Source organism: Pelophylax lessonae, assembly GCF_965119305.1.
Source record: "Pelophylax lessonae genome assembly, chromosome: 2".
NCBI classification, from domain to species: Eukaryota; Metazoa; Chordata; class Amphibia; order Anura; family Ranidae; genus Pelophylax; species Pelophylax lessonae.
The window spans coordinates 387,797,729-387,820,110 of NC_138769.1; the positions used below are offsets into that span (position 1 = coordinate 387,797,729).

Sequence of the window (22,382 nt, forward strand, 5' to 3'; positions counted from 1 at the left end):
TCAGCACGCACCGTCGCTCCCCCTGTGTAGTACAGGAGCCGTTCTAATAGGAGCGACACAAGTCGCTCCGACTTAGAAAAAGGGTCCTGTACTACTTCGGGGGCGACCTGGAGGCGACTTGCGTTGACTTCCATTATGTGAAGTCCATGCAAGTCGCGCCGAAGTCGTGCTGCACGCGACTTCACAGTCGGAGCGACATAATGTGAACGGAGCCTTAATGTGACCTATAAACTGTACAACTAGGTTGAACAACAAACTGAAATCTTTTAGGTGCTGGGAAGTAAAAATAAAAAACTAAAATAATATGGTTGCATAAGTGTGCACACCTTAAAGCCAATACTTTTTTGATGCACCGTTTGATTTTATTATAGCACTTAGTCTTTTTTGGTATGAGTCTATCAGTATGGCACATCTTGACTTGGCAATATTTGCCCACTCTTCTTTGCAAAAACATTCCAAATCTGTCAGATTGTGAGGGCATCTCATGTGCACAGCCCTCTTCAGATCTCCTAACAGATTTTCAATGGGATTCAGGTCTGGGCTCTGGCTGGGCCATTCCAAAACTTTAACCTTCTATTGGTGAAGCCTTTCCGTTGTTTATTTGAATGTATGCTTTAGATCATTGTCATGCTGAAAGATGAAGTTCCTCTTCATGTTCAGCTTTCTAGCAGAAGCCTGAAGATTTTGTGCCAATATTGTCTGGTATTTGGAACTGTTCATAATTCCCTCTACCTTGAATAAGGCCCCTTTTCCAGCTGAAGAAAAACAGCCCCAAAGCATGATGCTGCTACCACCATGGTTCACAATGGGTACGGTGTTATTTTGGTGATGTGTAGTGTTGTTTTTGCGCCAAACAGATCTTTTAGAATTATGGCCAAAAAGTTCAAACTTGGTTTCATCAGACCATAACACATTTTCCTACATGCTTTTGGGAGACTTCAGGTGTGATTTTGCAAAATTTAGCCAGGCTTGGTTGTTTTTCTACGTAAGAAAAGGCTTCAGCCACTCTGCCCCATAGCTCAGAAATATGAAGAATATGGGAGATTGTTGTCACATGTACCACACAGCCAGTACTTGCCAGATATTCCTGTAGCTCCTTTAATATTGCTGTAGGCCTCTTGGCAGCCTCCCTGACCAGTTTTCATCTCATCTTTTTATCAATTGTGGAGGGACGTCCAGTTCTTGGTAAAGTCACTGTTGTGCCATATTTTCTCCACTTGATGATGACTGTCTTTAGTGTGTTCCATGGTATATCATTGGAACAATGAGATCCATCTGATGCTTCGGAAGCTCTCTGCAGACCATGGCTTTTGCTGTAGGATGTGACTAAGAAAATGTCAGGAAAGACCTACTAGAACAGCTGAACTTTATTTGGGGTTAATCAGAGGAACTAGAAATGATGGCAGGTGTGTACTGACTCCTATTTAACATGAGTATGAATGTGATTGCTTAATTCTGATCACAGCTACATCCCCAGTTATAAGAGGGTGTGCACACTAATGCAACCACTTTATTTTACTTTTTTATTATTACCCCCCCAAAGATTTCAGTTTGTTTTTCAAATGAGTTGTACAGTTTACAGGTCACATTAAAGGTGGAAAAAGTTCTGAAATGACTTATCTTTGTCTCATTTTTTTACATCACAGAATCCTGACATTTTAAAAGGGGTGTATACTTTTCCCTCCCCCTTCTAACGTCTATACTAAGTATCCTGTAGAAGGAAGATGCTTATACTTACCTATTCTCAGAGCGCTTTGGTCCAGTCACTTTAACGGCTCCCATTGTCCAGCTTTAGGGGAGAAGAAGGATAGCCAACTACAGATGCCCCATTTAAGCCTATGGGTGACATCACCACCCAGGAATTCCATCTGTTGTCGTCAATAATTTCTCCTCTCCCTTGAAGCTGGCTGCTGGAGAGATCATGTGACTGAACCAGAGCGCCTTCAGAATATAGGTATAAGCATCTTTCTTCTACAGGTTAGTTAGTAGAAGTTAAAAGGGGGGTGGGAACAATTTTAGGCTTGGTTAGTTTGCACTTGAAATTCCACTTTAAGCCCTGGTTCACACTGTCGCACTGCGTGTGATTCACACAGGAATTGCACTGCTTTCATGTGCAAATCACATACGATTCAGTGCAGTGCGGTTTGTGCCTATGCATTTTGAATAGCTCAGATCACACCGCATCAGCATAAAAAAAGAACAGACAGCTTTTTTTTTGTTCACACTGGAAGTGGATCGCATGGGTATTCATTCCTATGCTATTCTGTTCAGGCAAATGCACTGCATTTTGAAAGCTGCTTTTATGGTGTCATTAACTTTTTATTGATGCCCGCAACAGATCGCATTGCGGGAAATGTACAGGAATCGCTACCTTTCCTACATCACATCAGTGTGATCCAGGGTTTAGGGGTCTCACTCGTCTACTGAGTTTTGATTAAGGTTCTTTATGTTTTTCAGAGTTCTTGGCATCTGTATTCCCTGAATGTGATCTTGGTGAATATGGAAAGGATTGGAAAACCTGTACCACAAATGTTAATGCCATGATTCGATGTTTACATTTAGAAACCAAAAAAAATGCTGTAAGTTTTAACTGTATCTTTTATTCCTGTGTGTTTGATAAAGAGAAGCTGTATTTTACTTTTTACACTCTGTATATTTGTACTTGTATTATACTCCCGTCTTTAAAATATCTCATTAATGAAATCAAATTGAGCGAGGCTGCCCAGTACAGCCCAATGCACATGGTGATACAAGCCCTGATATACAGTATGTGATTGTTTAAGTTCTGTTTTTCCTTTTGAAGGTAAACATGTTCCTTAATCAAGCTGTTTCCCAAGCACCTGAGGAATCCATTTGTGTGGATTCTGATGATGCAGTTGAGGAGGATCATGAGGCAGGTATCACTGAAAATAATCAGAAGATTGCAGAAAATACAAGCTTTTTACAAACAAATATGTTGAACAAACAAAAGGATAACCGGTTTCCAGGACCTCCAGGCATTGGAACACCGATGAAACATCATTCTTCGGATCCTATAGGTAATATTTCTAATTTGGACGGCACTTAGCAGATCACATTCATTTGACGAATTTGTCTATATGCTGAGTTAGTGGTTAATATGGGGGGTGGCTTGTTTTTGGGATGGATGTTAAGGGTTTCATCCTGATTCTGGCATAATATCTATTGCATCACAAACCTGGAAGAAATATGCAGCCAGAGAGCTCCTGTTTGAAATGCTTGTTCTGGGTTAATAACTCACTACATGATAAATCTAGGACCAAAGTATAACCTCAGAGCAGCTCTCATATTTCTATCCTCATAGATCCCTTTAACATGCCCAGGGGCCCATTAATAATGGAGAGTGGGTATTGCTATGTGCGCTCTCCTGGACACTGCTAGTATTTACTACATGCTGTACCTGCATTATACAACTCCTTCACATTGCAGAAAACACTGAGTGATAGGAGAAGAGCCCAATCACATGACTTTGACAGGTCATATTACTGGGATTTCCTTCTCCTGGGACTTTTTTTTACCATTTATTCCTTTATAAATATGCCTTTTGATTACAGTAGCAGTATGGCTGTGGCAAGGCCATACTGTTGCTTTATAACCAGGTCCCTGATAATGTCCCTGAGTAAAAGCATGCTGCGATTAAATAAAGTTGTTTTTTTAATTGTTTTAACAGAACGCTATAAGAAAATAAAAATGAATATAAAAATAAAAAAAGTGTTTGTATACAAATAGAAAAAAAAATTAAAAAAACGTTTGGCAAAAATCTAAAGTTAAAGTGGTTGTAAACCCTTACATACTGTATACCCAGTGAAGTCACCTTCTCTACATACATTCAAAGTCCAGAATTTATAAAACTTGTCTGAGCTCTCAGAAAACAGGGGCAGCTGAAATTACACTCTGCAGCACTCAGTGAGAAGAGCTCTGAGAGCTGATTGGATGAAAGGGACACACCCCCTTCACACAGCACACTGGAACAAAGCTAAATCGTCAAGCTACAGCCATCCAGCTGTTGCGGAACTACACATCCCATGAGGCATTATAAAACTCTTGAGATTCACAGACATGAATAGGCATGATGGGAATTGTAGTTCCTGAACAACTGGAGGGCCATATTTTGAAGATGCCTGCTGTAGAAGGATATGCTTTGTTCATATTTCATGTCAGGGGTTTACAACCACTGTAAGTAAAAACAATATTTATATAAACAATATGTATATAATTATTATTTTACCATGTTTTTTACAATGATCAAAGAAGAAAGAGCCTCTGTCACTGACTTCTGCAGATAGATTGTGACTTTTTATTTAAACTAACAACCGCTAGGGACATATGCAGGAATTAATCCAGAGTGGAGGGGCCATTCCAGGGCATATATGTACACCCTGGTGGCCTAACTGAATCACTCCAGGGCTTATACTGTATATACCAAGGATCTCCAAACTATGGCCCTCAAGCTGTTGCGGAACTACATGTCCCATGAGGCATTGAAAAACTGACATTCACAGACATGACTAGGCATGATGGGAATTACCCACAATCATGATCCACAGTTAGAAAATTGCTCTAGATGTATGTGCAAAAAATAAAAATGTGTAATTTTAACCACTTCCATACCAGGCCCCCAAACATATTTTTTTTTGCAGAAACCCTAGAGAATAAAATGGTTGCCGTTGCAACTTTTTTTGTCACACCGTATTTGCGCAGCAATTTTTCAAATGCGTTTTTTGGGAAAAAATCTGTTTTTAATTAATAAAAAAAAACACAAATGTTAGCCCACTTTTTTGTATAATGTGAAAGATGATGTTACGCCGAGTAAATAGATACCTAACATGTCACGCTTTAAAATTACGCATGCTGGTGGAATGGCGCCAAACTTTGGTACTTAAAAATCTCCATAGGCAACGCTTTAAAATGTTTACAGGTTACCTGTTTAGAGTTACAGGGGAGGTCTTGGGCTAGAATTATTGCTCTCGCTCTAAGGTTTGCGGCGATACCTCACATGTGTAGATTGAAGGCGGTTTACATTTGTCAGTGAAACGTAAGTATGCGTTCACTTCTGCGTGCGGGGATGAGGGCACTTTAAATTTTGTTTTTTTATTATTGTTTATTTTATTTTTACACCTTCCCTTTTATTTATTTTTTATCACTTTTATTCCTATTACAAAGAATATAAACATGAAATGGAATGAAAAGCCTGAGATAAAAAAAAAAAGACGATCTCGGCTTTGCAGCCGAGATCGCGGCAGTATTTACAGTATTTAACTGCCAGGCCGGACGTGACATCATAACGTCGCACCCGGGCCTTCCGAGAGTCCTAGAGACTGCCGGGGACCATCTGGTTCTCGGTATTCTCTATGGTGTACTTCCGCTGACGGCGGATTCCTTCTCCGGCTTGCCGATTGCACGGGCGAGCCGGTAGAAGCACCGGAGGGTGGCTATGATTGCTCTTACGAAGAAGGGAATCGCCAGCTGAAAAAAAATGATATCTGAACGATGCCTGCTACTGCAGGCATCATTCAGATATCCCCACTCAAAGCCCAGGACGTCATATGACATACTGTGGTATGGAAGAGGTTGAACATTTTTAATTTATTAAATTTTTTTTTTTTTTTCATTTTAAACATTTTCTTTTTTAAGTATTTATTTTAGATAGGTCAACAAAAATACAGCATTTAGGCTTTAATATTCTTCATGCTATGTTTTTTACAGTTTTTGTTCCTTTTGCCTTCCAGAGTGTTTTGGTGAACCTTGGAGGAATGTGCAGTTACCATTCTCAGTGATATACATAGGCAAAGGAAAGCCTCGCCCAGAGCTGTCTGCTAGATATTTAATTAGACATCTTTTCCCAGAAGATGTACTAGTAAAAAGCAATGTCTATGGGAACCTTGAACGTGGCGTTTTGCCTTTAGACTCCAACAGGATTGGTGCTTTAAGAGGTATGTTTTTAAGACTTTTTTTTTCACTTTTTATAGATGCATTAAGAATTGCTTTTTTAGAAAAGTCAACTGACTTATTAAATATCCTGATCTAAATTTAGGGGCCCCTTATTAAAAAGTTTTTGTATTCTCAAAGTTTGTTGAATGTTATTTGCTAATGTGCATTATTTAATATATTTATTACTTACATCACTGCATCTGTAGTTAATGAGACTGTGTCACTTTAAAAGAAAAGAAAGCTGCTCGAACCTAGAGATACCTGCACAAACCTGCAGCAGCTTACATTGCCCTCATGTCTGAATCCTGGGCTGGATAGTGTTGGAGTTTGCCGGTAAGCTGCAATACATTACATTTTTGTTTTTGGGTTTAGCAAATCTTCTAATGTACCGTGTGTCATAGGTATTAGGGCATATCTGATTTCCCATGCAAGCTCTCTATATATCCAAAAGCCATATAGGCACAACAGTGCAGACAAAAACACTTTCGGTGTTTCTGGGGTGCCATTTAAGCCATGAATTTGTATGGCTCCTATCATACAGCATTCACAACAAACTCGTGCTGGAGTCTTTTTTTTTTTTTTTTTTGTCTACACCAGAATCGGATTGCATGGGTGTTCACACTATGCAATCTGGTTCTTCAAATTTCACAGATTTCGGGGTGTTTTTAACTTAACATACACTCTGCAGTCAGTTATGCATGAACAAGTTGCGATTTTGATGAGGTGCGGAATCCACAGTGAATTCACTGTGAGTTTGCATCGCATCTAGTGTGAATCGAGACTTATAATGTGTATAAATGGTAAATGTGCTGTGACACGCCAGGGTTTCTTAGCTCAATAGTAGTGCCAAAACAGTGGGTTTATTCTATGCCAGATATAGTTTTCAGGGCTTTCCTGCCCACTTTTATTTAAATGAACATAAAATCTTTACACAGGTATGTCTTCCCATGCAGGGGTTTCTCACCATAACTGCAAAAACAGAAATATTCAGCCTCCTGGCTCTCTTGTGGAAGCTTTACCGCTTCAAGTACCTCTTCTGGGTCTTCCTGACCATCAGTACCTTTTTTTTGGTCCTCCTGACCATGAAACCTTTCCTTGCGTTTATGCACAGACGCTGCATCTCAGCCCTGTATCTCTCTTACAGCTTCATAGCTGCTCTGTCCCTCATGGGCTCTGTCCCAGGCTCGGGCCTCGCTTTGTCCTAACCTGGACACCATGATGCACATCAGCACCTCACAGGGCTCCCTTCACATACTGACCTCCTGAAGGGGGTGGGTCTCTGAGCTCTGTCTCTCTTGTGAAGCCAGTGCACACCTGTGCCATTAGAGTGTTTGATTCCTACAAAATCTGGCGTAAACCACCATTTTACACAGTGGCACGAGGTCACCCTGCTACAGTGCTTACAGTAAAGTGACATGATCAGGCCACATTACCAGGAAAAAGCCATTTAACAGAACACCAGGTCACACCAACAGTTGCTTAAAAGACTCTCATTAGGTCACTAGCAATAGGAGGGAATGGAACTTGAAGAACATCCCAAAGCTGGTACAGAGAGAGGATCAACATTTTATCCTGGGTAGTTAATGTGGTAATAAACCCAAAACCAAAAAGGAAATATATTGCAACTTACTAGTCATTAGATGTGGTGGCTACATTCATTTTCTTTTTTAGGCTTTCTTCCCTCAGTTTTCATCTGAGGATCTGGCCAGTAACACCCTCCTATATTATATGTGTACACTCTGGTTGAAGGAGCAACAGAGACACCTTTGGACAGCAGCAATGTCAGTGTCAGGTAGGGTAGCTTTAGACTAGCAGATTTAGATGGACTTGACTAACAAATTAAAGCCAAACTCCAGCTCACAATTTTTAAGCAGTTAAAGGTTTTACATAAATAAATAAAAGCACCCCTGTCAGTGGATAAATGGTTTGTGTCAACGCTGCAATTGCAACATCTGCAGGAGAGCTTGCACTGTTTGAAAATAACAGACTTACTGGCAGGATTACCAGGTGAAAATAAAAGAAAGAAGCCTAAGACCTCTTGCAAACTGCAGTTTGAAAAAGCTCCGTGCAGCTTTTTTTTTAACTGAGCTAAAATACAACCTATTAATTGTGATGTGCCTATGCACACAGGCGCATAAACGAGCACCATGCATTCTTCAGTAAAAACAAAATAGAAAAATCAGCATTTTTGGTCAGTAATTTACGCCTCATGCGCACAAATACGCGCAATTGAGCACAAATGTCCATTTGCATATTGTGCTGAACAAGAACGTGAGAAAAAGTTTTCGCGCATTTGTGAGAAAATACGTCTGAAAAAGTAGATGCTCAAACAGGAGCATTGTGTGCAAGAAGCCTAAAAAAGAAAACCAATGCATTATCTAAGAATTTGTAAGCTGCAATGTAATGTTTGCTTTTGTTTTTAATACCATTTTAATCACTTTACCTCCAGAAGGTTTTACCCCCTTCAAGACCAAGCCTTTTTTTGTGATACGGCGTTGAGATACTTTAACGGACAATTGCAGGGTTGTGCGACACTGTACTCAAATTAAAAAAAAATAAAAAATCCCCACAAAAAGAGCTTTCTTTTAGTGGTATTTGATTAAAAAAGGTAAAAAATCGAATTTCTTCATCAATTTAGGCCAAAATGTATTCTGCTACATATTTTTCCGCTAAAGGCATAGCTTTGAAAAACTATGGGATATATTTATTTAAAACTTTTTTTTTTTTACTAGTAATGTCGGCGATCAGCGACTTATAGCAGGACTGCGATATTGAAGCAGACAAGTCAGACATCCAACTGACACTTTTGACACTTTTTTGGAACCAGTGACACCAATACAGTGATCAGTGCTAAAAATGTGCACTTTCACTGTACTAATGACACTGGCAGGGAAGGGGTTAACATCTAGGGCGATCAAGGGGTTAAATGTGTGGCCAACATGTTTTACTGTGTACTGTTTGAGGTGTTTTTGCTAAGCAATGTGCTGTTTTTTACTTCCTGCTTTGCAGGAAATAAAAAAGCAGCACATCGATTCTTTCAGAAGAGAGAGCCCTGTGTTTGTTTACCTACACAGGGCTCTCTTTGGTAATCTCCAGAGCCGATCGTTTGGTTCATGCTGCAGCCAGTCCCAATACTAGGTACGTGATCCAGCAGGGGAGAGCCACATTGCTGCCGTATATATGTACTGTATATGGTCGGGAAACGGATAATGTAACTCCATTACACTGACATGTTTCAGGGTCATACCCCTTTATCAAGGATAAAAACGTGTCTTGGGAAGTCAGTTCTGGGGGGGAACCTCAACTGCAGGGAGACCACAGGAAATACTGGTGACTAGTCTTTTGCCTGCCTATTTTTTGGGCAGAGTATTCAGTTCTCTGTTAAAGCATTGGTGGCTTAGTAAGTCTGCAGTTCTCTGGATGTCGGTAGCAATTTATGCATAATACCTGTTGACCTAAAGTAGTTGTAAATCTCCTATATGAAATATGAACAAAGCATATCCCTCCATAGTATGTACTTGTTTCAAGAGCCCTAAGGGGTTCATTTACTAAAGCTGAAGAGTGCGAAATCTGGTGCAGCTCTGCATATACTGTAAACCAATCAGTTTCCAGAATTTTTGTCAAAGCTTATAGTGTTACTAAACCCATAACAGTAAAATAAGTATGTATATGCTGTAAAGCATGCTTGTTATACTCTCTGTTGAACCTAAGGGGTTAATCTTCTGCATTGTGTAAAAAGGCTGTTTGATCCTGTCTTCTCTGATCCTCTCTTCATTTACTGTCCCCAATCTATCTGCTGATAGTATAGAGCCTTGGAGGCACTCTGCACATGCTCAATTGAAAGTCAGGGGTCATGCAGCCTCATAGGACAGTCATAGGAGAATGAAAACTCCTCCTACAAGCTTTAGCCACTGCTCAGCCAGACACTGATAGAAGTCACAAGACTGCTATATACTGCTGATGAGAAAAGTTATTCAGCAGTTTATATTTATTAAAATAATTGCATTTCCATGTTTTGCGTACTGTGGGAGACCAGATATAGTGAATGCAGGGTCCTTAGTTTAGTAGCACTTTAATTGAACAAGCTGAAGTTAGAAGCTGATTGGCTACCATGCACAGCTGTACAAGATTTTGTATTCTCCAGTTTTAGTAAATCAACCCCAAAGTATAATTTCTATCTGCTTTTTAATTCCTCTGCTATCAGCATGAGTAACTTCTGATAAGTTTTCCTGACACTAAGAGGAAAAAAAGTGACAGGGGAGGGATCTCCACCTAAATGACAGCCTCAGCGCTGTTCCAGTGTGATGTGTGAAATGGAGTTAGTCCCTTCCCTCCAATCAGCTCACGTGTTAAGTTAGCGACGGTTTACTATATAGGTCCAGGGCTGTGGTTCATCGCTATAAAACCCAGTCCTTTTCAGTTTCTGGCGTTAACAGTATAGCTGTTGAAACCCAGGTATTAAAGTACAATCAAAGGCAAAAATATTTTTCCTGACAGACTTCCGTGGCAGCATACGTTTGGGTACCCCCACCCTCACTCCTACCCCATAGGACCCCACTCCCATATATTTTCAGGCTGAGCCAGAGGCGGCATTCTTTTTTTGTCCTTCTCACTCATAAGGACCATTTTGTATAAAGTTTCCTACCTTTTGGAATTCGTGTCCACTGGGGTCTCACACGGGACAGACATGCAGGTATTTGGAGTATCCTGTGTCACCAAATGCCCGGCTAACAGGCTGGTGAATGGCACATATGCGCAGAAGATTGACACCTGTATTAACGGAAGCTCTGCCAATGGCAAGCAGTTGCGCTAGGTCTGATGCCGTGCTAAAAGCGGGTGACCTCTAAAGTGTGCCCAGTATGACGGTGTGCTCTGCTGTTGCTGGGATCCGGGTTGTCCTGCAGATGCATCAATTGCTCTGTTCACGAAGTCCAGGATACGTGAGTATGTTTGGCTTGAGGTAAGCATAATGGACCAGATGCCATGCGGCTGGTAGGGAGTAACTCCACTTCTGTTAGAAAATAAAAATAAATGATAACCAAAATGAAAACTTAAGGAGATGTCTATGCTCTGATGTGCATTGGAGCATTTTTTTAATCAAACTTTGGTGCAGTTGCTTTCTGTCCTGAACAGATATCTGTTCAGCAAGGTTTTTCTTTCTGTGTTGGAGGCTCTGTCTAATGAAATCACCAGTGTAGAGAAGTCTGCTGTAGTAGTAATCCTTTAGCAGTGGTTCTCCCTTTAGGAGTTTTCTCTCACCTATCAAACAAACAACTGTTACTTTGGTCTCTCTGAACAGCTTAAGAAACATCAGCAGCTGCAGTTTGTATTGGGAAGGTTATTTAATAAATTACTGCATGGCTTGAGTAGAAATTGTACATGTTATAATATTTATTTTCTTAACTAAGTAGAAATTCTCCCTTAAACTTACTGAGATTATTTATTTCTGGAACAAGTCCTCTACAGCATTATACCTCTATGCCTTGTCTGCTCCATGCAGGTTATAGCAGTGTCTTCCTTACTGATACTGTTCCTGGATTGTCAGCCCTTCTGCGGGTCTCTTAATGCTAGTGTATTTAAAGCTGACTAATGGACACTTGTTATTAAGCGTCTCCAGATCTACGTGTATTATGCACACCATAAACTGGGCCTTTGCTGCTCATGCCTTGGCTGATAAAACCCTGTATGAATTTCCTGCCTTGCTCAGGCATCCAGGGAGCAAGAGGACAGCGACCATCAGGTTGTCATGGGTAGCCAAGACAAGCTTTTCCTTGCAGGACCAGTCAATTGGCCAATTTAACTGTCTTCAAATAATTCCTAAAAGGAATATGCAGCTGAGGAAGATCTTTGAGCACGTTTTTTGTACCTCCTTTTGTAGGCTGCTAGGACGCCTAAAATGGCAGAGGTACCTGCAATGCAAGTATTTAGCAATTCCAAAGGAGTGCATTGCCTTTTTTCCTATGATGTTTAAGCTAGAAGATCATTCTTGAAAAGGGGTGCAATTTGAACAGAAGGACAGAGCAGCAGAATGTCTTAGTGGTTAGCTTCTTGCAGTACTGGGTTGTTTCAAACCCCATCCAGAACACTTCTACCTGCAGTGCAGGATGTCAGATTAAAGCAATTATGGGGAATAGGTTATCCAGCATAATGAGTCGCCTGTTTGGGTAATGTGGCCTTCATCAGCTTAGCTGTATACATGGAGTTGTCATTGGAGGATGCTGTATCCTTCAGGGGTATACTCAATCAGGATGATTGGGTGTGTCATTGGGGGGTGTAGCGTCTTCTGGTAATAGCCTAGTGTTGGACTTGTCCCTAAGTGCTATATACAGTGGGTACGGAAAGTATTCAGACCCCTTTAAATTTTTCACTCTTTGTTATATTGCAGCCATTTGCTAAAATCATTTAAGTTCATTCTTCTTCCTCATGTATGTACACATAGCACCCCATACTGACAGAAAAACACAGAATTGTTGACATTGTTGCAGATTTATTAAAAAAGAAAAATTGAAATATCACATGGTCCTAAGTATTCAGACCCTTTGCTGTGAAACTCATATATTTAACTCAGGTGCTTTCCATTTCTTCTGATCATCCTTGAGATGGTTCTACACCTTCATTTGAGTCCAGCTGTGTTTGATTATACTGATTGGACTTGATTAGGAAAGCCACACACCTGTCTATATAAGACCTTCCAGATCACAATGCATGTCAGAGCAAATGAGAATCATGAGGTCAAAGGAATTGCCTGAAGAGCTCAGAGACAGAATTGTGGCAAGGCACAGATCTGGCCAAGGTTACAAAAAAGATTTCTGCTGCACTTAAGGTTCCTAAGAGCACAGTGGCCTCCATAATCCTCAAATGGAAGACGTTTGGGACGACCAGAACCCTTCCTAGAGCTGGCCGTCCGGCCAAACTGAGCTATCGGGGGAGAAGAGCCTTGGTGAGAGAGGTAAATAAGAACCCAAAGATCGCTGTGGCTGAGCTCCAGAGATGCAGTCAGGAGATGGGAGAAAGTTGTAGAAAGTCAACCATCACTGCAGCCCTCCACCAGTTGGGGCTTTATGGCAGAGTGGCCCGACGGAAGCCTCTCCTCAGTGTAAGACACATGAAAGCCCGCATGGAGTTTGCTAAAAAACACCTGAAAGACTCCAAGATTCTCTGGTCTGATGAGACCAAAATAGAACTTTTTGGCCTTAATTCTAAGCGGTATGTGTGGAGAAAACCAGGCACTGCTCATCACCTGTCCAATACAGTCCCAACAGTGAAGCATGGTGGTGGCAGCATCATGCTGTGGGGGTGTTTTCAGCTGCAGGGACAGGACGACTGGTTGCAATCGAGGGAAAGATGAATGCGGCCAAGTACAGGGATATCCTGGACAAAAACCTTCTCCAGAGTGCTCTGGACCTCAGACTGGGCCGAAGGTTTACCTTCCAACAAGACAATGACCCTAAGCACACAGCTAAAATAACGAAGGAGTGGCTTCACAACAACTCCGTGACTGTTCTTGAATGGCCCAGCCAGAGCCCTGACTTAAACCCAATTGAGCATCTCTGGAGAGACCTAAAAATGGCTGTCCACCAACGTTTACCATCCAACCTGACAGAACTGGAGAGGATCTGCAAGGAGGAATGGCAGAGGATCCCCAAATCCAGGTGTGAAAGACTTGTTGCATCTTTGCCAAAAAGACTCCTGGCTGTATTAGATCAAAAGGGGGCTTCTACTAAATACTGAGCAACGGGTCTGAATACTTAGGACCATGTGATATTTCAGTTTTTCTTTTTTAATAAATCTGCAACAATGTCAACAATTCTGTGTTTTTCTGTCAGTATGGGGTGCTATGTGTATATTCATGAGGAAGAAGAATGAACTTAAATGATTTTAGCAAATGGCTGCAATATAACAAAGAGTGAAAAATTTAAGGGGGTCTGAATACTTTCCGTACCCACTGTATGTCTGCAGTTGCAGCCTAGAAGCCTGACTTAACCCTTGCCTCTCTTTCAATGCAATGGAAGTTGAGATGAAGAATATTCTATCCTAAATAATAATTCTGACAAGTAGAACATTCTTGTCTGCATTGCAAGAGTCTAAACAATCCCCTTAAAGACTTAGCTTCATTTGATAGCAAATAGCTGGAAATAATTCTACAATTGGGACAATCTTGTCTGCATTGTGAGAGTCTAAACCAGGGGTCCTTAAACAGTTTTTCTGGAACTACAATTCCCATCATGCCCAGTCATGTCTGTGAATGTCAGAGTTTTACAATGCCTCATGGGATGTGTAGTTCCGCAACAGCTTGAGGGCCGTAGTTTGAGGATCCCTGGTCTAAACAGCCCCCTTCAAGGGCTAGCTTCATTTGACAGCTAAGAGCTGTGTTTAGTCTGGCCTCTTTCACTCAGAATACATGTCTGCTGAATGACAAAGGACTGCAGTTCAAGAGTCAGTGTCTAACTCCAAAAAGGTTTGCTCCTGCAGTTCCAGCCTGGAGTCCAGAAAGAATTGAAGAGAGAAAGAGTCCTCAACCAAGTAGTCAGGAGCTGCACTTCTGGATAAGAGGTTGCTTACTGGATGTTTTTCATATTTGTGCCACCCATACGTTTCTTATGGGTACCTGGTTGCTCCTCTTCTTATAGGAAGATACAGCTTTCGTTGGACCGTCAGGTCAAGCACTTCAGGCCTTGTTGGTCAATTAGCCACCTTCAAGCCTCTGACTGTGCCAGGAGGAATCCTTTGCTCCAGAAACAATAAGCAAGTTCTGCTAGCCAACGTGGTTCTTTCCGTTTCTAGGGACGGCAATTCCAATTCCAGCAAATGCGATTTTAAGGGGAGTACTATTGTTGCTCAGAGGAATGCCTATTTCCAACTCCCAGAGCGGTTTTCTGACATACCTCTGTTACTACATGTATTAAGATGTCATGCAGCATATGTCTGCTGGTTGGGTTCTCGATCCACTCCTCCTCCTCTAGACTGGAATTCCTGTCAAGTATACGGCGGGAGTTCTCAGAACCCTACAAGAGGTTGGCTGGCTAGTCTTTCAAAAAGGGTTTTGTGACTCGCTACGCAAATACTTTTGTATCTGAGAGCTTAATCTATCACAGTTCAGGATACACGGTTTTTGCCACTAGAGCATACTGGTGGTAGAATGCTGGGTATTTCTGACTTTCCTCTCTTCACCTATCAGCATCTCAATACTTGATGATAGGGACCATGGTCTCTCCCATCCTTATATTGAGGTGTGCTCAATAGAATAGACCTTCTGTCCTGAAAGGCTTTTTTTTCTCCAATGTTGATCATGCACCTAGCGATTCATGTTTTGCAAACAGGCAAATGAAGCCGAAGGTGCAGGCACAGTAATAAATCTTCTGTGCTGCTGAGTTATTGCCAGTGGAACTCCACTGTCGGAAAGTTGTTTTGCCAGTAGAACTCCCGGTTGGGAAGTTAGTTTGAACACTCTGGTTTTCTGGCCAGCTCTTTCATGCTCCCTTCGCCTTTTGTCATCTGACAGCAGGCTTTTTAGTCCCCAGTGAGGCTGAACAACTTCACAGTGGTGTCCTACATCAGGGGGCAGGTCAGAATCTGCAGGGTCAGTCCACTGAGAAGAGGAAGAGATGACTGTGATCTGGGTGAAGTAGAATCTCTCTTGTCTCTTTTGAGTCTACAAAGAATTTCTGGGAAGAATCCATATTCTGTTGCCCAATTGGGCAATAAGTGGTTCCTACATAAAAGTCCCTCCAAATGAATTTTATCTCTGGACAAGATTTCAGATTTAGATCTGGTAGCATCTCCTTCCTGTTGCATGCTGGAAATCTTTTCCCTAGGGGCCTTGGCCAAGCACTGGGTGCGGACGCTTTGTCAGATCAGGAAAGGTCTCACAAGCCATATGCTTTCCATTTCGATCCATATACAGTTTATTGGGGGGGGTCTGTTTCTAAGACCATGGCAGTGTTTTCCATAATCCCCTATTGGCCAAACAGGCCTTGGTTCCTGCCTTTGATACCGGGGTATCAGTTTGAAGTCCTTTCTCTCGGGTGAGATCTTCTGTTATAAAGAGCAATATTCCACCTTTGTTCATCTCTTCCACTTTCTCATCCTGGCCGGAAGAGACTAATCAGGCTTGGCTGTTGTTTCTCTAAGCTAATATCTATAAATCCTACAAAGGGATTTGAATTAAGCATGTTCAGTTTGAACTGCTTTTTCCTTGCTTCAGTCCTCTGGTCAGGTGCGTTCCGGACTTCAGCTGATCCTAAAGCTCTCTTAGAGGGCTGATCTCTGCAGCCCCTGTCATATTCAATTTCTCCTGGGTAGACTATCCCTTACTCATCCAAAACTTTGATGGGGGGCTGCATCTGAGACTCGAAGGAGAACCAAGACTATCTAGGCAGGGTTTACTTCTTGCTTTGGACTTCCTGGCAGGCTCCAGATGAAATCTTTTTGCAGTCCAGCCTCAGTAAAGACTGAGCTATGAAGACATGCACTCTAAGGGCTATCTCTTCAGCCTGGAAGTTTGCCAAGATCACAGCTTTAGGCTAGGCAGGATCCTTTGGTGACTTACAGCTTCAGATGGGATCCCCTCCAGTCCAGTGTAAGTAAGCATTGAGCCATGATGTCAATCTCTCTAGGGCTACATCCTCAGCAGGAAGCTTGGCCAGAATCAGGGCTCTTATGGCCCCTTGACAGCTTGCTGCTCCAGATAGATTCTATTTCAGTTCAGTGTTGAGTAAAGTCTCAGTCATGAAGGCAGCCTTTGTATGGGTTATTTTTCTCAGTCAGGAGATTCAACGGGATCTGGGCCTTGCGGCTTTCTGCCCAGTATGGATATTGTTTATATCCATACTGGGCAGCAATCTGAGGTGGCTTCGGCATTCTATAAGAACAAAGGATTTGTTCCTCCCATATGCAGGACCACCAAGAATAACTGGTTCCTTGCCATCAATATTGGGATTTTTCAAGCATGCTCTCAAGCTACTGTTTTGTGTAGAATTTTAGGACATATTTGTCACTCTCTCTAGCAGAATCAGCGGGACAGAGATGTCATCCAGAATTTTTGCTGGATCTGTCATTCCAGCTAGTCATTAGGCTTGTAAAGCTTAGGCCTTGGTTTCTATGGAAGCAGTCACCACACACTCATCCGGGAGTGTGTAGGCTTCATTGGCTCCTTGTGAAAGGGCGCCAGGAATAGTCAGAGGATGACTTGTCTTCCATTAAAGCTGTTCTGGCTCTTTGTGGGGTGTAGCTAACTTCCTAATGCTGTCAATATCTATCCATAGGGTTTGTTGGTTATGATTTAAAAAACCCTACTCTTCCGACATCCCACCCTTGTTTTTTGGGCTGGTTTGCTCCTAAACGTATGGTTCCATGGAAGTCTGTCAGTAAAACTGAACATTTGCTATCAAATACCATATTTTCTGATGGACTCCATGGCAGCAGGAGTTCCCTCCCAGAGTTATGAGTAGGCTAGTTACGGAACACGGCCTCTGTCTCAGCCTGAAAATTATGGGAGTGGGGTCCTATGGGGTAGGAGCGAGGGTGGGGCTACCCAAACGTATGCTGCCATGGAGTCCACCAAGAAAGGAAAATTACGGTAAGCATTTGATAGTAAATTTCCAGTTTTAGTTAGATTAGAGTGCGGAGGGATTGAAACCAATGTCGAGTTTTTATTACTCTCTGAGACCCATTAGGGAGATTCCACCTCTCTATTTGTCATGTTACTGTGTTTTATTATTGAAAGTGAAAGAAATACCCAAATATTGAATTATCCCAAGAACAGTATTAGAGGGGAAATCTTCCAACGAGGACACCAGTCTTGGTAACCCTGGTGATTCCCTCATTTTGCAGGGATCTCCTCTCATTTCCTGGTTTGGCTGTGGGATAGGAAGTGAAGTGCTATCCCCCCAATCGGACACAGATGGCAAAAAAAAAACCTGGCAGGGGCTATAACCCTCCCTACTCTATTTAAAATAAAAAAGGAGAAAGAAAAGCATTCTCCGGGAAAATATATTCTCACACATGGAAATCCTTTTTTGCTTGGTGTGAAAATAGGCACTTCATTCTCAACATTTTCTCTGTACCTCACATTCTGGCCTTCCTACAATCAGGTTTTTACCAGAAATTAGTCTTAAGTAGTCAGTTCAGTAAAAGTTCAGTTCATGGCCTTATCCATTTTTTTTCAAAGTAAAATTAAAATATAAACCCTGCACTAAGGTTTTAAAATTTGAGTTGCACTTATAGCTGCCTGCACAAATGGTTAACCCCAATTGGGGTAGCCTGAAATGTTCGGATGTATGTGGAACTACTATTTATGTGTCCCCAAAGATACATTACTATGAATCAATTCATAATAAAGTGCTAGACATCATTAAACCATCACATATAAACCCTATCAGATTCGTAAATCATAAAGTGATCCGTGCCTTTAAATCATTAAAAAGTGCTCTGTGCCTTTAAATAGCTTCAGCATATATAAAGCCCATAGTATACTGTATAAAAAGAACAAATTGAAGAAACAATCTTGAAATGTGTAAAAAGTGCTCAGTGCTTCAAATTTCCAGCTTTCTTCAGTGATCTATGTGAAAACACCATGTGTTCCCCCTCTTATTTTTCCACACACACCAGAACATGAAAGTGCAAGTGCCTGGTTTGCAAACCACTGATCTTTCTCAAACTGTCCCCAGCTGCCCTCTTTGGGATGAATGGACACTTTTCAGTAACACTCCATTATGCGTGCATGTACGGGGAGATAAGAATCATGAAATCTGCCAATCCTCGGCTCACTCTGCACCTCTAGCCCCTTCCACCCTCCAGACTGCCCCTCTTTGTCCGCTTGTTCCACATTTGTTTATTTTTTTCTTTTTGAATACTATGGACTTTTTATGTATATGGACTTTATATATGCTGAGGACACAAGCAGTATAGTTATTAAAAGGCACAGATCACTTTTTTAATGATTTAAAGGCACTTTATGATTTATGAATTTGACATGGTTTATGTGATGATTTTTTTTTTCTAAATAACAATTTTATTGTTTTTCTTTTTTTTATTATTAAAAAAAAAAGAAAAAGATAAGGTTACAAACAATGAATATCATATAGGGCCAACAGCAGATCGATGTACAAAAAGATAAACGTAGGCCAAGAAGGACTCAATGGGTGCAGCCGCATTGAAACTTCAAGTAATGTCATTATAAAAACAATACGCTGACCAGCCAACTTTTATGAGTTGTAAGAGTCGAGCCCGCACCAATGGGACCACTAACAAGGAGGCAGGACCCAGGAGTGGAGCCCAATTATGTGATGTATTAACGATGTCTAGCACTTTATTATAATCAATTCACAGTAATATATCATTGGGGACACATAAATAGTAGCACCGCATACATTCTTTTTCAAAGGCCCCTGGCTTTACTCTCCCTTGCAAAAATCCTTTCTTCAGGAAATGTCTCATATTAAACCCTCCTTGCCAGCACCCTGTGCTTCCTTGGGATCTCAACTCAACTTGGTTCTCTCTGTCTTACAGAAACCACCCTTTGAACCTATCAGGGATATTCCCCTAGAGGATGGCTTGTCAGTCATGTTTCTGTAAAGAGCTTTTCCTCATACTTCACAATGACAAGGTTGTCCCAAGGCCATCCTTTCTCCCAAAGGTGGTCCACCTCAATGAAGACATTGTCCTCCCATTCCTTATGCTTTTTCTCTTAAGCATACAAATCTCTCTATGCTACCGGGATATAGTCAGAACCATTAAGAGTATACCTCATGGCTACTGCTCTACTGCTGTATGTCCTGTTCCCTGTACCTTGCAAGGGACACCCTACTTTAAAGTTCACCATTGCACAAAGGATACAAAATCTAATTAGCGCTTACATTCTTAAAGAGAAATTTCCTTCTGCGGTATTATGCACCCATTCAATGAAAGTGGTGTGAGTTTCCTGGACATTTCAGCACCAAGCCTCTTTAGCTCAATTGCTAAATAGGCCGCCACCTATTCATACTTTTTTAGAATTTTACCAGGTAGATGTCCAGTCTTCTGCTGATGCAGAATTTGGCCTCCAGTTTCTCACAGCGGTTTTCTGAAGTTGGGTCAACCCTTGTTGTAGAGCTTGTTGGCACAATTCTGTTGGCCCCATCGTTGCCCACCCTTCCTATTCATTGCCTTGGGACATCCCATGGTGTATGAATACTCTGCCTGTGTCCTGCACTCTACCATTAAGATGAGCAGACTTTTCACTTACCTGTAAATTCAATATCTTGGAGTACAGTACAGGACATAGGCCACCATCCCTTCCATTCCTTGGTTTACTCTGCATTGTTTTCTACAAAGCTGAGGACTCAGAAGGGTAGAGTTAAAGGGTAGGTGGTCGGGGGGGTTGGGGTGAAGTCCACTAAGGCTTTGCTTGTGTCCAATTAACTGAAGGTACACGCCTGCAATGCATTTTGTATGAATACTCTGCCTGTTTCCTGTACTATACTCCAAGATGTGGAATTTACAGCTAAGCCAATATTCCTCTTTTTTTGTAACTGACTTTTCTTATGAAAGTTGTGGGTGTATGTAGGCATGCATCATATGTACATTTTTTACACATGCCTTATTACTAATAGAAGGCCTTCCAACCATACATGACTGGTCTGTTAAGTTGAATGTTGTGCATGGCTTCAAACACTGTATAACAAATGCAATTCAAATACTGTTTCTTGTTTGGTTTCTTCTAGATTTCCTACAGATGAATTACCCATCGTTTGATCTTAAGGACTGTGGTCATGACTGGAAAGCTTGTGTGGCAGCAATTAACAGTACCATTCGCAGCCTACGCCATGATCAGAAAAAAGCAACATTTCATACGCGGAAAATTACCTCCCTTGGTAGCTGAAAACCCTAGGCACACTTGCTGTGAAAGCCATTTTGCCACCACTTTCTCATTTTGATGACTTTCTGTGGAAAATTACTTGTCTGTGCCAGGATGTGCCTTTGTCTACTGAAAAAAAAACTTTTCTACTGAAGCAATTTCGTTGACTACTCTGGAGTACAGACCAGTACAAAACTGCTAAACCATACTTTGACATATTTCATTGTCTCAAAAAGCCTTGCAATGGTTATCATCTCAGCCATTAAAGGTATATTCATACCTTGTTTTATATTAGTTTCTTGTTGTCCTTTGTCATTGCTTCCAAAAGTTCCTCTTACGTTTTGCTATAAGTTCATGTTCACATAGGTTTCAGATTTCTAGAGAAAATGTACCTAACTAAATATAGGAAACTGTGTGGAAAGGTTTGTTTTTATTTCTACTGTTTTTTGTTAATGAACCTCAACACCTTGCATAGGTATCCTTTTTTGTTTTTACATTTGCAAACAAGCACAATTGTATGTGTAATTATTTGTGTAATACATGAGCACCATTAATACCGTGATGATCTACTGTACCATGTATTGTATTTTGGTGAGTAGCAATGTTAAATTTTAGTAAAAGCCTGATGGTGTGTGTTGCTAGATTTGTAAGTAGTGACACAGTCAATTCACAGGTCAGTAGAGGAATTGTTATAACTCACGTTATCATTATAAGGTATGGCATGCAGTTGGGAGAAAAAGGTGTGAACGCTTAGGAATTTTCTGGCTTTAAACCTTTATATGATCTTCATCAAAGTCCTAATTGTAAACAAAAGCAGTCTTATATCACAAACGTGTACAAAAGCTACATGGCCATACTTTGAATAAACAAAAGGTTTAAACAATTAAGGTCATTAAAAGAAAAACTATAGGGACTTGCAATAATGAAATCTTGCAAATAGTCATTGGAGTCAAGTGTTCCAGTTAATGAGTCGGGTATTACAAATCCATTAATTTGTGTTTAACTTGCCTTTCTGTTTGTGGGGGGGACAATTTTCTATATATGCTCTTTACAGTAGCATTCTTTTGATGTACAAAATGGCCAGATTAAAAGATATTTAGTTGACCTCAAGAAATGTTAGTAAAGCTCATAAGACTGGAACTGATTGCAAAAAATATTTCTAATAACTTTATCAACTTTAAGAAACCAGTCAGGCAAAAAGCACTTGGGCCTCTATCATTCCCGAACCAGTAAAATAGCTCTTTCACTGAGAAGAGAGTATCCTACTGTGAGCACTATAGAGGAGCCCTATACAATAGCTATACAAGTGAGAAAGAAGCCTTTGGTGACAACTTAGGATTTACAGGCATCTTTTCTTTTGAACTCAGTGTCGTCTCTGTTCATGAACCTGTTATAAGAAAAGGACTAAAAGAGAGAAACCCTATTAAGAAACTACTACGCTCAAAAAAAAAAGTGACACTTTTAGGTGTAGTATAGACTACCCTGATTGTCTGCTAACCTACTGGTACAGCAGTCTGCAAACATACTACAATAGTTTAAACCATTACCAAAGTCTCTTCCTTTTTTGTAGTGTGAAAAATGGTGTGAGGCTGTGTTG

The 22,382-nt window shown here is 41.0% G+C and overlaps 1 protein-coding gene across 1 annotated transcript in view; it reads left to right on the forward strand.

The window, feature by feature from the left end:
- Positions 1-21,818, forward strand: part of BEND2 (BEN domain containing 2) — a 63,026-nt gene extending 41,208 nt beyond the window's left edge. The window contains exons 8-11 of the mRNA XM_082246764.1: positions 2,458-2,579; positions 2,804-3,038; positions 5,748-5,951; positions 20,652-21,818. Coding sequence (XP_082102890.1) covers positions 2,458-2,579; positions 2,804-3,038; positions 5,748-5,951; positions 20,652-20,809 — 719 coding nt within the window. The 3' untranslated portion in view covers positions 20,810-21,818. The remainder of the gene's footprint in view (positions 1-2,457; positions 2,580-2,803; positions 3,039-5,747; positions 5,952-20,651) is intronic.
- The last annotated feature ends 564 nt before the right edge of the window (positions 21,819-22,382 follow it).